Source organism: Delphinus delphis, chromosome 5 (assembly GCF_949987515.2).
Source record: "Delphinus delphis chromosome 5, mDelDel1.2, whole genome shotgun sequence".
Lineage (NCBI taxonomy): Eukaryota > Metazoa > Chordata > Mammalia > Artiodactyla > Delphinidae > Delphinus > Delphinus delphis.
The window spans coordinates 113,402,924-113,417,740 of NC_082687.1; the positions used below are offsets into that span (position 1 = coordinate 113,402,924).

The 14,817-nt window shown below is 40.5% G+C and overlaps 1 protein-coding gene and 1 pseudogene across 1 annotated transcript; both read left to right on the forward strand.

The window, feature by feature from the left end:
- Nucleotides 1-4,806: 4,806 nt before the first annotated feature.
- Nucleotides 4,807-5,946, forward strand: LOC132426320 (lysosome-associated membrane glycoprotein 1 pseudogene; annotated as a pseudogene).
- An 8,094-nt stretch (nt 5,947-14,040) lies between these two features.
- On the forward strand, nt 14,041-14,418 carry LOC138414093 (putative CENPB DNA-binding domain-containing protein 1). The gene has a single exon (XM_069540716.1). The coding sequence runs from the start codon at nt 14,041-14,043 to the stop codon at nt 14,416-14,418; it is 378 nt and encodes a 125-aa protein (XP_069396817.1).
- Nucleotides 14,419-14,817: the final 399 nt, after the last annotated feature.

Here is a 14,817-nt window from a genome sequence, read left to right on the forward strand (position 1 = left end):
ATCCCAATCGATTCCAGCTGCATTAGAAACATAAGGGGAAAAAGTGAACACTTATTATCAAACTATAAAACCGAAAATATGTCTAGGAAAGTGTGGGCTATTTAAAATCATTAGATAGTTTTGAACTGAAATCCCTTAAAACTATACAACAAAAAAGTATTTTCCAGATGTCCCTTAAACCGATATGGAGAACGTAAAATATACTTCCCTTACAATTTGGATTTTTAAACATTTATTTATAATCATATTAAAATGTGAAGTTTTACTCATTGTTTTAGATATTTAGTCAGGTGAATATCTGACTAATGAATAACACATGGTACAGGAAAAATATATATACATTTTAATTTTAGGTCTTCTGAAGCCCATTGTTCATTTCAGGCTGCCTTACTGAGAGTCCTTGCACCAAACGCCTCTGGTTGCATTCCATTCAAGACAAAGGCATATTTTAAGGATGTACCTCTCACAAAGAGGTATTGATGGACCAGGAATCAGAGTTTGGACAAATGAACATTTCATTATAACACAGCCTAATTGTTAAAGCTCTTCTTATTGAAAAGAATAAAAATTTCATTAGTCATCACAGTAGCTCAGCATGAACTCCTCCTCTTTTTCCCCACAATGCACAGTAAGAATGGCAGTTTTAAGCTTATCATTGAACATTTTGGAAATGTTGATTCTTCCTTCCTTTTGCTCTAAATACGCTAAGAAGTATTTTAGTAACAATTATGAAAAAAATTGGTAATAATTTTAAGCTAAACTTTATACGTGGAATTGTGAAAAAAAATATCAGCGATCACAAGAAAATGCAATTTAAGAGCTGCCTGGAAGGCCTGCTTTTTTCATTTTAGGGCCCTGGCATCGTTTTATGGGATAATAAGGATTCCTAGGACCACCCGAAAACTCAAATAAGATGAAGACATAAGTACTTTAGAAACTATAAAGGTTTTATAGAGCTAAGGGAATAAAATTTGCATTGGTAATTCTTATCTCTATACAGCTTTTAAGTTTAGTATCTTTTCAGCTTCTCCAGGAAAGATATCTATTGATCACTGCCCTAAGTGTAAAAACTGAAACAGGGAAGGACCAAGCAAGATACAGTGAAGATCACTAATCTGGCACTCAGAATTCCTGTTATTAATTAGATGATAATGTTGAGTATGTCATGTAAACAGCTGACAGCTTAGTGTGTCCAGTGGTGAAAATGCGGTGGGTAGACTAGATGAAGAACACAAATGCATGGCAACCAATAGCCCTCACACCTGAGTGTGCATTGCTAATTGATCATAGAAGTGGTCTGGCTAAGACAGTGTGGTCTCAGAATCTTTGTTGACAGTATGCCAATCAAAGCTGGCTCTCCAGGAGCTAGACAGTCTCTAAGAGTTTCCTTTTCCAGGTCTAAGAACCTATCGTTGTCACCTGTGAATGTAGATCAATCGTATTATCCATTCTCACCTTTATTGCTGCTCCGCCCTCATCTCCTACCTCTCTCTCTCACTCTGCCTGTGCCAGCCACACTGGAGGTGTGTCTTTGTCTCACAAACTTTGCAATGACTATACCCTCTGCCTTCAATACTCTACTCCCACGTGTCCACGTGCTCACTCTGTTATCTTCCCCAAGTCTTCACTAATCTCAGCCTTTCAATGGTGTTCACAGGAGTTGGTAAACTATAAGCCATGGGCTGAATCTGGCCCCCTGTCTGTGTTTGTATGGCCCACAAAGTAAGAATGGCATTTACATTTTCAGTTGAGAAATACATAAGTCAGAAGAATTATATTCTGTGGCACATGGAAATTACATGAAATTCAAATTTCGGTGTTCATAAATAAAGTTTTATTGAGACACAGGCTGCGTTTGTGCTAAAATGGTCGAGTTGAATGGTTATGGCAGAGACCACATGGTCCACAAAGTGTAAAGTATTTACTATCTGGTCATTTACAGAATAAGTTTGCCTACCCCTAGGATACACTTAACATTTTGTTAATTACTGGAAGTACTCACCGGCAATCCTGATGCCCTCTCTTTCCCTCTCAATTTTTAAAAATAACATTTATCACATTGTACCCTACACTGTCCTTGTATATTATGTATACTGTCTCTCCATAAGAGCACAAATTCCATGAAGTCAGAGGATTTTGTCCACTTTATTATCTGATATATTCCCAGTGCCCTGAACAGTATCTGGTACATAGTAAATATTCAATAAATATAATTCTGGAACGAATGAATTATATGGAAGATACCTGCATTACATAGAAATATATTAGATGGAGTTGTCACAGGAGACTTCAGGAGAAGATGATATTTTAGTGTTAAAGGGTACAAAAGACTTAGGGAACATTTTTCCTAGAAAGGGGTACTGGATGAAAGAACATGTGTGTAGGGTAGCCTAGATGTAATGCAGATCCCGGGAGGTAGAGAGGAGGTGGAAAGTAGGCTGAGCCCAGGTTATGGAAGACTTGGAATGTCTGATTAAGATGCTTGGGTATAATCTTATAAAAAATAGATATTTCAGGAAGATCTGTCTGATAATGATATGATATATACAGTATGAGTTGGAGCGGGTAAATTCATGTGAGAATTGTAATAGCCTGGGTTCAGGCTTCTAAGATTGGACAGTGGCAGATGAAGTGAAAGAGAAAGGACACAGGGAGAAAGGAAGGAGTAACCAATGGTACTTCATTATTGTGACCTTTGGTGAAAAAATGTTTTTGTCAAAAATTGAAAGGCAGCAGAAAAGAGAAAGCATTAAAAAATAAAAACCAGTCTGCTTCAGTTCTTTGTAGTTTATCGGATACATATGCATACAGTTCCCAGTTTAAGACTTCTGTAGATTTTTTGCCTCAGAGAAGGCATATATGATGATAAACCTGACAATATAAACTAAACCAATTAGATTTTAGTAGAGTTAGATTAGTTGAACTACTTCAGAATGAAGTCAGAATGGGTTTCACTCAGGTAGCTTAGTGAAAAGCATCAGGGCACACCAAAGCACATAGTTTTAGATGCTGAACTTTCACTGGGGAGGTGGCCTGATTTACCTTTAGTTGTGCCATTTGTGTTAAACAGATAAAAATCCAAATATACATGATAGTGCCTAGATTTTTTTTGTAAAAGTAATAGCATGACATAATTCTAAGTGAAAGACAAGAAAATATCACATAGAATTTGATTCAGTTTATGTAAAATTTTATATATACTTAAATGGAATTTTAGGCTGTATTCTCTTCTCCATATTTTCTGTATTATTTGAGCTTTTTTATCTGCAATGACTATATTATTATTTTTTACAATCACAAAAGAGCTATTTTTATATTAAACTATTAAAAATGACAGGTTGGATGTATAGCAAAAACCTGCATAGATTTGTTTAGATATTAAGAACAGATTCATGCTACAAACTATTTATTTGCTATGAAGAGAATTAGGAAGTATTTAGCAAAGTTTGAGATAATAATTAATGTTCAAATAAGCTGACTGTCAAGTACATTTGAAATGTTTTTAGTCTAGTAAGAACAGGCAATTGACTGATTAAACTAAGATTATGAATTTTGGAAACTAGACCTCGGTCCAACAGCAAAGAATCACTTGTTGCTTGAGTCATCTTTAAAATGGATTATGGTAATCTTTCCTTAAAGGGTTATTTAAAAGAATTAATATAAAGGATATAAAACACCTGTCTAGTGAGTAGCTGTTCCAAAAATGATAGCTATTATTATTAAGAATTGGATAAGTAATAAATAAAATAAATCAGAGTTTGAGAGTCAAGCTACATTTACTTAATCCTTTACTTAATTTGTTCCACTTAATGCCATGAAGTCCTGTGCTAAGTACAGGTGAATACATGTATTATCAAGGGCCTGCCCTGTCTTTAAGATATAAACAATACGTTTAATAAGGTGTTACAGATGCTATGACTCAAGTTCCTATACGACAGAGAATTTAAATCAGGCCACCTCCCCAGTGAAAGTTCAGCATCTAAAACTATGTGCTTTGGTGTGCCCTGATGCTTTTCACTAAAAATATATGTAACAGCACTTCTATTTGGAAGCTGTTCTTTTATTCATCCATTCATTGAACAGTTATATATTGAGCATCTTCCATTTTCAAACATTCTTCTTGTAGCTGGCCCTATACCAACAAAGACAAACAAGATTTCTTCTCCCACAGAAGTTTCAATCTAATGACGGCAGAAAAATAAACTAGGAAAAAAACAGAGAAGATAAATTCAGTCAATACTATAAAGAAAATCAAACACGGTGGTATGATGGACTAGGCTAATTTAGCTTAGTTAAGTAAGGCTTTTCTGAGCAAGGAGTATCTGACCTGAAACCTGAATGATGAAGCTCCTGTCATGTAGAGAGAGAAAATTTGACAGGAGGGAATTCCAGACTCAGGAAATAGCTAGTACAAATCACCTAAGGCGGGACCAAACTTAACCAGTTCAATAAACAGAACTGTTTAAAACTATGGTTGAAGAAACAGGGGAAAGAGAAGGAAGCTGTGAGGTCAGAGAAGTGTTCTCAACTATAAGCTTGAATATGAACTCCCCTATGTAGCAGAAAGTTACAAAGAATCCTGACATTTCAAAATCAAGGATTTAATTCAATATTCTAGAACACTTGAGGTCATCTACTCTACCTAAGCGTGTAATTCATTTATTTATTCGATCAACAAGTATTTGGGGACTTCCCTGGTGGTGCAGTGGTTAAGAATCCGCCTGCCCAAAGGGAACGCTTCTGTCTCCAGTCTCCTGATGGCTTTTGGAAGAGGCCATATGCTGACCCTCCCAAGTTTCACAAGAAATGCAACACGTTAGTGTCCAGCTGATGCGTTTTGTTTATAACTTGTCAGATACAGGGATTTTCTCCAATTCGAGCTCCAGGGCAATCAAGACTGTGGAATCCGTAACCGACACCAAGGCAGACATAAATAAAAGGTACAGGTGTGTGAGCAGCAACCAGATCCGCATGCGCAACGTGACCATCGGGCTCCGTGACGCCACCCTCCAGGCCTACCTCTCCAACAACAGCTTCTGCAGGGAGGAGACGCGCTGTAAGACTGGCCCTTCCCGCCCACCCCAGCGGCGCCGCCCCAGTCCTCGTCCAAGAGACCCTCGGGGTCCAAGTACAACGTGAGCGTCACCAGCGGGACCTGCCTGCTGGCCAGCATGGGGCTGCAGCTGAACGTCACCTGCAGGACGAGGGACAACACAACGGTGACCAGAGAGTTCAGCATCAACCCCAACAAGACCACCTTTGGGGGGAGCTGCACAGCTCAGCTGGTGACCCTGGAGCTCCGCAGCAGGAACCAGCTCCTGGCGCTCCAGTTTGCGATTAACGCAAGTTGCAGCCGGGTTTTCCTGCACAGAGTTCAGCAGACGCTGACTCCGCCCGATGCCGGAGACCCCGCCTTCAAGGCCGCCCACCGCCCGCTGAGCGCGCTGCAGGCAGCCGCCGGGAACTCCTACGAGGGCAACGCTGAGGAGCGCGTGCAGGTCACCTAGACCTATTCAGGGTGTGGGTCGGCGTTCCGCGTGGACGGGGACAAGTTTGGGCCTGTGGAGGAGTGTCAGCTGCGTGAGAACAGCATGCTGATCCCCATCGCCGTGGGCGGCGCCCTAGCAGGGCTGGTCCTCAGCGTCCTCATCGCCTACCTTATTGGCCGGAAAAGGAGCCACGCGGGCTGCCAGACCGTCTAGCCGGCCGCCCCCACCCGCCTCGGATCAGCAGCAGCTGCAGGGCCTCGGGCCGGTTCCCTGGGCTTAGATTGTTGTTGAGGGAGGCACCCTTTCTTGCAAACTGGTTTTCACATCTGCTTTATCCAATGTGAAGTTCATCCGGCCACAGTTACTATTCACAAAAGAGCAACTATGGAAATGTCGGTGTTAATTTTGCTAACTGGATTAAATATTTTGCTAACTGGTTAAACATTAATATTTACCAAAGTAGGACTGGAAGGGGGTGGAGGGTAAGAGCTTTTCTAAATGGGCACTGGCTCCACTGTCATTTGGCTTTTTAAGATTCTGGTGTTTGATCGCTTCACTCTTTACTCAGGTGTAAGCCTTGCAAAGGGAGAGTCTCTGGCCTTAATGCTTTGATGGAGGCTGGTAGCTGTGAGCCTGACGCGCTGAAGAAATCAGTAGGAACGAGAATCGTAGAGCAAGCAGTAGTACGAAGAAGATCTGAGAGGCTGGCCCCTCGAGCATCGGTACTCCAGGACGCCGGGTCCTCGGGCTTTCCACTCTCTGCCACTCGAGAGCTTGCACCTTTTAAAATAGAAAAACGGGCGTTGTTTTTATTTACTTTTTTGTAAAGTAGTTTTCCTTCTGTTGGAGGTTTGGGGTGATCCTTTGTCTGCACTGTGTACAATAATCGTTTCACTCTGATTCATCACTTGCAGCTGGGTGGCCTGTGTGCCGAGGAGCATCCCCTCCTGCGACGCGTTGCCCTAAGGATGCTGATAAAAAAGTCTTTTTGTTAAAAAAAAAAAAGAAAGAAAGAAATCCGCTTGCCAATGCAGGTGACACGGGTTCGAGCCCTGGTCGGGGAAGAAGTTGCCGCGGAGCAACTAAGCCCGTGTGCCACAACTACTGAGCCTGTGTTATAGAGCCCGCGAGCCACAGCTACTGAAGCCCTTGTGCCTAGAACCCATGCTCTGCAACAAGAGAAGCCACCGCAATCAGAAGCCTGCGCACTGCAAGGAAGAGTAGCCCCCACTTGCGGCAACAGAGAAAGCCCGCAGGCAGCAACGAAGACCCAATGCAGCCATAAATAAATAAATTTATTTATTTATATTTTTGCGGTACACGGGCCTCTCACTGTTGTGGCCTCTCCCGTTGCGGAGCACAGGCTCCAGGCGCGCAGGCTCGGCGGCCATGGCTCACGGGCCCAGCCGCTCCGTGGCATGTGGGATCTTCCCGGACCGGGGCACGAACCCGCGTCCCCTGCATCGGCAGGCAGACTCTCAACCACTGTGCCACCAGGGAAGCCCATAAATTTATTTTTTTTTAAAAAGAAATATTTGTAAACACCTACCAAATACAAAACCTTCGAGAAATTTAACCCATAGGAAAGCTCAGGTGTATACACTTTGTGTCAGAAGTTAAGGTCTCATACAGACAGGGAGAGATCACTTCTTGCTGGGCAAATCTGAGATTTTGTGGTTGAGTTGGCATTTGAGCTAGGGTAGGTGGGTAGGATTTAAACATAAAATACAATGATGCTGAGGGACACAAGAAGGCATTCTAGGAAACAACATGAGTAAAAGCATAGAGATAAGTTGTTTAGGTAATAATAGCATGCTGTTTGAAATTCCTCTTATAAAACATCTTTGAGTTTTAAAATTCAACAGATCATTGTGAAACCTAAACTTGACCTTTTCACATTTCTGTCTCCCACTTCCCTTTGCAAGAAATTATGTGTGTGTGTCAATCAGAATCCTGTGAGCTACATCACAGGTGTTCTACATGCATTGAGCAGTAGAATGAGATGAGATGGATAGGCCTTTCCTCCTAACTTTAAAATATAGTCATGCTGGGTCTTCTGCTAAACAGTGAAGTGCAGGAGGAAAGGCCCAAAGTGTGAGGGTCATCAACTACAGAATTCCACAAGGTCTGGCGATCACCAAGGCTATGAGTCACTGGCTAGCCCAGTGCCCACCAGGCCTGGTAAACCAAGAAGTGATGTTAAAGAAGTGGAAGCTGGCTGATTTGTATGAATTTGTTTAATCTGTTCTCAACCAATAACATGATTTACATCAGGTGATATGTTTATGACACCTGGATTCAGAAAGGCAGTCATTTGGTTATGAACTCATTGTTTCCTTTTCAGAAAAATTGACCTCACCCATTAGCCCTTTTATGTAGTCTTCCTAAAGCTTACCACTATCTCCATAATGCCTCCTCAACTGTTCACAAATGTTATTTCACAAGTACTGATGCTTCTCAGATGTCAGGTTTGCAGGGGTTTTATTGCCACATTTCAGGTTGATTAATGTAAGAACAAATAAATAAGGGCTTAAACTGTTGATGCCTCATGGACAGGTAGGGCTGAAGATGGCTACCAGTAGATAAAATAGTTGGCGATAGAACAAGATTATATTTATAATAAAGACACAGGTCTTAGGTCCTAAGTAGTAACTCCTTTACACCTATCCATTTATACAACTTGCAATCTTCTCCCCTCTTGCAGTTGTCAGGCACCTGACATATATCAAACAATTAATACAAATAGGGTTGATGTTTGGGCAAATTGGACAAGAGAAAGATTTTAAGATTTAATTCTAGGGGTCAGTGGTAAAAGGCAGAGTTTTCATGAACATGAATTCCCTAGAATTTCTTCAGCTCTGTCAGTGTCAGCAGTACTTCCATGTATTGATTCAGGGAATGTTTATTGAGGGCTTACTCTGCGACAGTCACTGTGCTAGAAGGTAAAGATCCAATGTGACAAAAGAGAGTCCCTGCATCGCAGAATTACAGAAAAGGAAACTAAAAGGACAATACAACTGATGAGGAAACTTCAGAGGACAGAGAAGTAGCAAACCTAGGCTTTGAGTCTCAGGGCTGTCTCCTTGGAAGAAGTACCATATAGGCTGACATAGATGAGCAGGTGTTAGTGGGTTGATGGACAAGAGGGACGCAGAGGTGTGAAGACATAGCTCTTTCAGGAAAGCTACGGCTGGAATGTCAGGATTGGGGTAACGTCACGTAATATAAATTACGTTACTCTCTCATACTCTCTCAATGTGCCCTCTACTTTTCCTACATAATACTTAACATGACGTGCAATTCTATATTTATATAATTTTAAAAAATGTCTATCATTCCTCTGCTTGTTTTGTTACCCCACTTTTGGGCACGTAGTAAGGCACTCATTTGTTGAATCAACAAGTAGCTGAGAGGTGAGGGAGGGAATAGCAGAAAAGATGCTCGAGAGACAACCAGGAGACAAATTAAGCAGGGCTTTCTTGACCGTATTAAGGAGTCCTGAACCTTCATTCTAAGAGAAGTAAGAGATAAAGAGCTTTGAGCTACTCTTTGCATTTCAGAAAGATCACTTTGACTGCAATGTAAAAAAACAGATTGGAAAAGAGCCAGGACTCAGTCTGTCAGTTACCTGAGCCAGCTGAAATTATATCACTGGGAGTGAACTTAAAAGAGAGTTAGGATGAGAAATTGAAGAGGTTTTGTGATTGGTTAGATAAGGAAAGGGAGAAGAATGGAGTTCTCCAAAATGACTCATAGGTTTCTGGATGGGGCAGCTAAGTGAATCATGAAGTAAAGCAGTGTTTTGTTTTTGTTTTCGGTGATGGAGAAATGAGATTCAGTTGTGAGCATATTAAGTTTAAAATGCCTGTAACGTCATCTAAGAGATGTTCAGGAGGGAGTTGGATGGATATCGGTCTCTGAAGCTCATGAGAGAAATTTTGGCTGGGGTTAGATATTTGTGAGCCATCAGAAGATAAAAACATGAAAGTTGTCCTTTGCTGATGCAGCTGAAAGGATTCTTGCAAGTCCTGCTTCCATAGACACTCTCTTAAGGGTCCTCTTCTAGGCTGACTCCAGCCAGTCCACGCACAGAGAAATAAATCACAGAAGAAGATTTATAACTTTGGGAAAAATCACATGGTCTTTCTCAGACACTGTAGAGGCCATTATGATGGCAGAGCCAACAAAGTGACAGCTGGACTCTATAGGTCTCTACATCGCAGTTCAAAGTCCATCCTTTCATCTCCTTGCTAAGTAGTGATCCTGTGTCGCTAGTTTTCTTTGAGCCTCTTTGAGTAAGATACACATACATCAGGAAATCTGTCGGGGCACTGTTATCCTACAATGCCACGCTGAATTAATCATGTCATTCTATTTACACATGTAATTCCCTTTGACCAGAAATTGAAATTGCTTTTCTTATTTGCTACTTCTCAACGTGGACCTCTCATTTCATAACTGCTGTGACCTGTGTAGCGAAAGACTCCATGTGCCTTGGATGTGTTTTGTTTGATTTGTTACACCAACAATGTTTAAAAGAGCAGTTTAACTTGTAGGTGTTATACTTAGGTACAATACAAGTACCATGAAGTAGCAGGAAGTTCTTTCATCCTACCTATCTCTGGCATTTATTTTAAATGCACACCTTCTGCAGATATTTGGTTTGTGACCCTTACCCTAAAGTGTTAAGATCAACAACGAAAGCACATACGTAATACAAAAGTAGGCTAACAAAGGAAAAGATGAGCTAACGCGTGGTGGGCATGGGAAGGAGGAATAGTTTATCAAAACCTCCCTACATTTTGCAGAACAAAAATGAATTTGCCATTTTTCCAGGTAGACCTGACAGAGGAAAGTACACCATAAAAGGCATAACATGAACGAATGAAGCATTTTCAAGGATGTATAGGTAGTAAGGTGTTAATGGTATAAAATGTTTGCAGGCAGTAAAGAAGCACCCTGAATGCCATGGTAAGGGTTTTGGGATTTCCTTAGACAGAAGGGAGTGAGGAAAGTATTCGATGCCACAAAAGAAAATGATCATTCCTTTTAAAAAGAGCTCCTTGGCAGCATTATAGATCATGGATTTGAAGGAAGTAAAGCCAGAAGAACTATTAGGTCATTTTCCATGGCATTCATGTCGACACAAATTCGAAATCTACGCTACTAGTGAAACCTTGATCTCTGAAATCATTTACTATAACTGCCTGCTCTTTAAGTCTCCCAGTAAACACACCCTCATTATTTTTTAGGACTAATAGCCCCTTAATCTTTCTTCCTTGTCCAAGCCTATTCTCCCTTCTTGGCTTCACTCCTATCCCTATTCAGCCTGCAATGTAGGGATCAACGTTTTTGTCTGCACTCTCACCAACACTTCTGATTCCTTTCGCCCCTCGACCTGAGCCCAACCTTTATCTTCCAATCCTCTTACTCACTCTTAGTTAACTTCCTCTCTCTGTTGTTTCTAGTTTCCCACAGCTGGAAGCTAGAAAAATCTCTCTAGAGACCTGTTAAAAATTTTAGAACCTCAACCCAGGCCCAGAGAAACAATCTCCAATGAAAACTGGCTTTTAAAATAATATTCTAGTTGATTCTTTTAATCTGGTAAGTTTAGAAAACAATGCATAGATAAGTCCATAATTCCCCAATAGCAACTCCTCTGAATTTATTCCAGAGCCTTAAAGCTGCAGCTCAGCTCTCCTCCCTAATTTGCCTAAATTTAATGCCCAAAGAATGAAACGACTTAATTATTCTTTATTCTCTTGCAAGGATTCTTTACCCTTCCTGTCCCTCTTATTTCACAGCCTAACCCATCTGTTATAAACTGAACGTTTGTGTTCCTCCCCCCACGTCCCATCCCCCAATCCATATGTTGAAGCCCTAGCTACCAATGTGACTGTATTTGGAGACACGACGTTTATAAATGTAATTAAGGTTAAATGAGGTCATAAGGCTGAGGCCCTGATCTGTTAAAATTAATGTTTTCCTAAGAAGAGACATCAGAGAGGGATCTCTGAATCTCTGAGAGACTCCCCTCACCCCGACCCTGGCTTCTGTCTCTTTCCAAAGAAAGGCCAAGTGAGCACACAGCAAGATGGCAACTGCCTACAAGCCTGAAAAAGAGCTCTTACCAGAACCTGACCATACTGGCGCCCTGAGCTCAGACTTCCAGCCTCCAGAACTGTGAGAAAGTAAATTTCTGCTGTCTAAGGCCTCCAGTCTTTGCTACTCTGTTATGGCAACCTGAGCAGTCTCGTAGACCATCCTTTCCTTATTTATGACCCAGGCCCCTCTTATCTCCTCTGAGACAAGCATCTATTTAATTCCTACTAAGTGCACAGCAAGAGAAATTTGGTTCTTGTCCTCATGAAGCTGAGCCTGGGTGGAGAGGATAAGATATTACAAGGTTCACTCTTCCTTTTAGTACTTCTCTTTCTCTCTCTCTCTTTCCTATATTTAATCTCCTTCCCTCCATCTGTCTTCCTTCTCCTCTCTCTCTCTCTCACTCCTCCATGCACAACTCCCTCTTTTTTGGTAGTACTCCCTTCTCCTTGATCCCTGGGCCCTCTCTCTCTCTCCCTTTGAACTCATTCTCAAAAAAAAAAAAAAGAATAAAAAAGAGAAAAGAAAAAGAATCTCTCCCTCTTTTTAACCTCTCAAGTTACTTGTCGATTCCCTTCTTTCTATAATATTCAGGATACTAAAAGAATTAGTGATCCTATCTTAATATAATCATGTATTTATATTGTAATTTTGCAAATATTTTCAGTAAAATAAACATTTATCTGAGCTGCACACACACACAGAAAGAATAGTCTTCAAAATACATTCACCTTCCTCACTGGCTCTGTCATAAAGAAAGATCTTCTACTCTTATTGTTTTTGTCTTGTTTTATAACCTATTGAAATGTTGACCTCTCCCCACTTGGGTTCATTTCCCTCAGTTCTGATCACTACTCTCCACTCCCTACCAGATAAAGTCTCAAGTCGGACTCCAATTGGCACCTTCCACCATTTCTATCTCAAACCAAGGAATTCACTGTCATCTTTCATACTGTCTGCTTTCCTTTGACCTGACATGCTTTTCCCACCTCTGTTTCCACATGAAAAAGAAACTCTTGCTAACCTATAAGACCAAGCTGACAAACCCTTTTGGAGAAGCCTTACTTGGCCCTTCCATGGCTTATCTCCTCTTGGGTTCCCAAAACACTGGAAATAATTGTAATGACATGTTTATAGGTTTAGTAGACAGGCAGTCCCCTGGTTTTTATATTCCTAGTTCCAGGTACTTATTTAATATTTACTAAATATCTAATGAATGAATAAATTAAAACAAGCTACCTTTTCAGTTCTATCTTGTACCATATAATCCTGTGTTCCATTCAAATCAAACTAGCATTAACATTTGTTTCTTAATACTTTCCCAAATTCATCCCGGAACATACTGACCCCCTCCCCCACCCTGAGACTTGCTTGCCTAACTCCAAAGGCAGTACCTTCTTTACCCATTAAATGAAATTTAAAATGAATATTTTTGCTGTGACAGATAATGCTGTTTTACTGAACCTAAATCACCAGCGCTGGATTTAAAGGTAGAAATGGTAGAAAGATGTAAAATCAGAATTAAACTGTTTCTACATTTCAACTTCAACACTACTGTTGAACAACAACAATTTTTTTGAACAATTAGTATAACACCAAACACTATTATAACTGTTTTTCATGTGTCACTAATTTCATCTTCAAAAAAACTCTATGAAGTAGAAATTATTATCATTTTACAGATCAGGAAATTAAGAGACAGATGCTCAATAACTTGTGTAGTAAAATGATCTAGGCTCTAGAAAACTAAGATTTGGATCCAGACATCCTAATTCTAGAGCCTGAGTTTTTGACCAGGAAGATTTATTCCATCACCATTTGCTCAGTCTGTATAATCAAATTTCATACATAATCAAACTGCCCTCAAGCAATATAAAATGTTAATTTAATGAGATGTCATGTGATAACTGTAAGACAGGACTGTCTTATTCACTTAAAGATCAGTATTATGGCGAATATGAAATGCATTGAAATATAGTATCTTATCTGATGATTGCTGGGATACAGAACATAAAAATTATTTTTTGCCACATTACTTATAGGTGAAGTAATTCTGCAAGATGTTTACAGAGCATGATGGAGGAAAAATATAGATGTTTTCCTGAAATGAGTTGTTTTGCACAAAGAAGTGGCTACAAACCAACAAACTACCAATTACAATAAAAATAGAGTCTGATTGCCATGGAGTCTGTCCTGCCATGTGTTCTGTAATGACTTAGTTATCCTCCCACTTTTCTTTACTTGAACTACAGTAAGTTCCCTACATACGGACCTTCAAGGTGCAAACTTTCAAAGATGCGAACGTGAGTTCACATGTCCAATCACGTAAGTTAGTTCACGTGTCTGGCATACATTGTCACGTTCGTGCATCCTCTACAAGTGGTTGTACTTTTGTGTACTTTACTGTGCAGTACTGCATAGAGTACAATATCTTTATTTCGAGCCCAGGATGTCCGGAAGCAAGCATAAAAGCAGCGGTGATGTATTTGGTACTGCTAAGGAGTGCCAAGCAACAACAACGGAAACAAAAGCGAAGATAATTGAGAGGGTAGAACGAGGTGAAAAAGAGGTAGATGTCACTCGTTCATATAACATGAATCATTCAACCATCGGCATAGTTCTAAAGAACAAGGACAAGATCATGGAACATGTGAAGTCTGCTGTGCCAATGATGTCGACAATAAAACTGAAGAAGCATGGAAAAGTGATGAAGGAGATGGAGAAACTTCTCAGTGTGTGGATGCAAGATCAGCATCAGCATCAGGTTCTGCTCAACTTAATGCTGATTCAAGAGAAAGGTAAAAGCCTTTATGAAGACCTGAAGTAGAAACACGGTGAAGAATCAGAGGGCGCATCTTTTAATGCCAGCCATGGCTGGTTTCATCAGATCAAGGCTAGAGCCAACCTTCACAATGTAAAAGTAAGTGGTGAGGCAGTGAGTACAAATAAGGTAGCTGCCTGGGAATTTCCTGAAATGCATTGAGAAATTATTGATGCAGGTGCCTATTTACCCTAGCAGGGTTTTAATGTGGATGAGACAGGATTGTATGGAAGAGGATGCCAGACTGAAGTTATATCAGTAAAGAGGAAAAGTTGATGCCAGGCTATAAAGCAACAAATGATAGGCTAACTCTGTTGTTTTGTGGCAATGCTTCCAGCGATATGGAGCTGAAGCCTCTCTTAGTTTATCATCCAGAGAACCCAAGAGCCCTTATAAATGTAACCA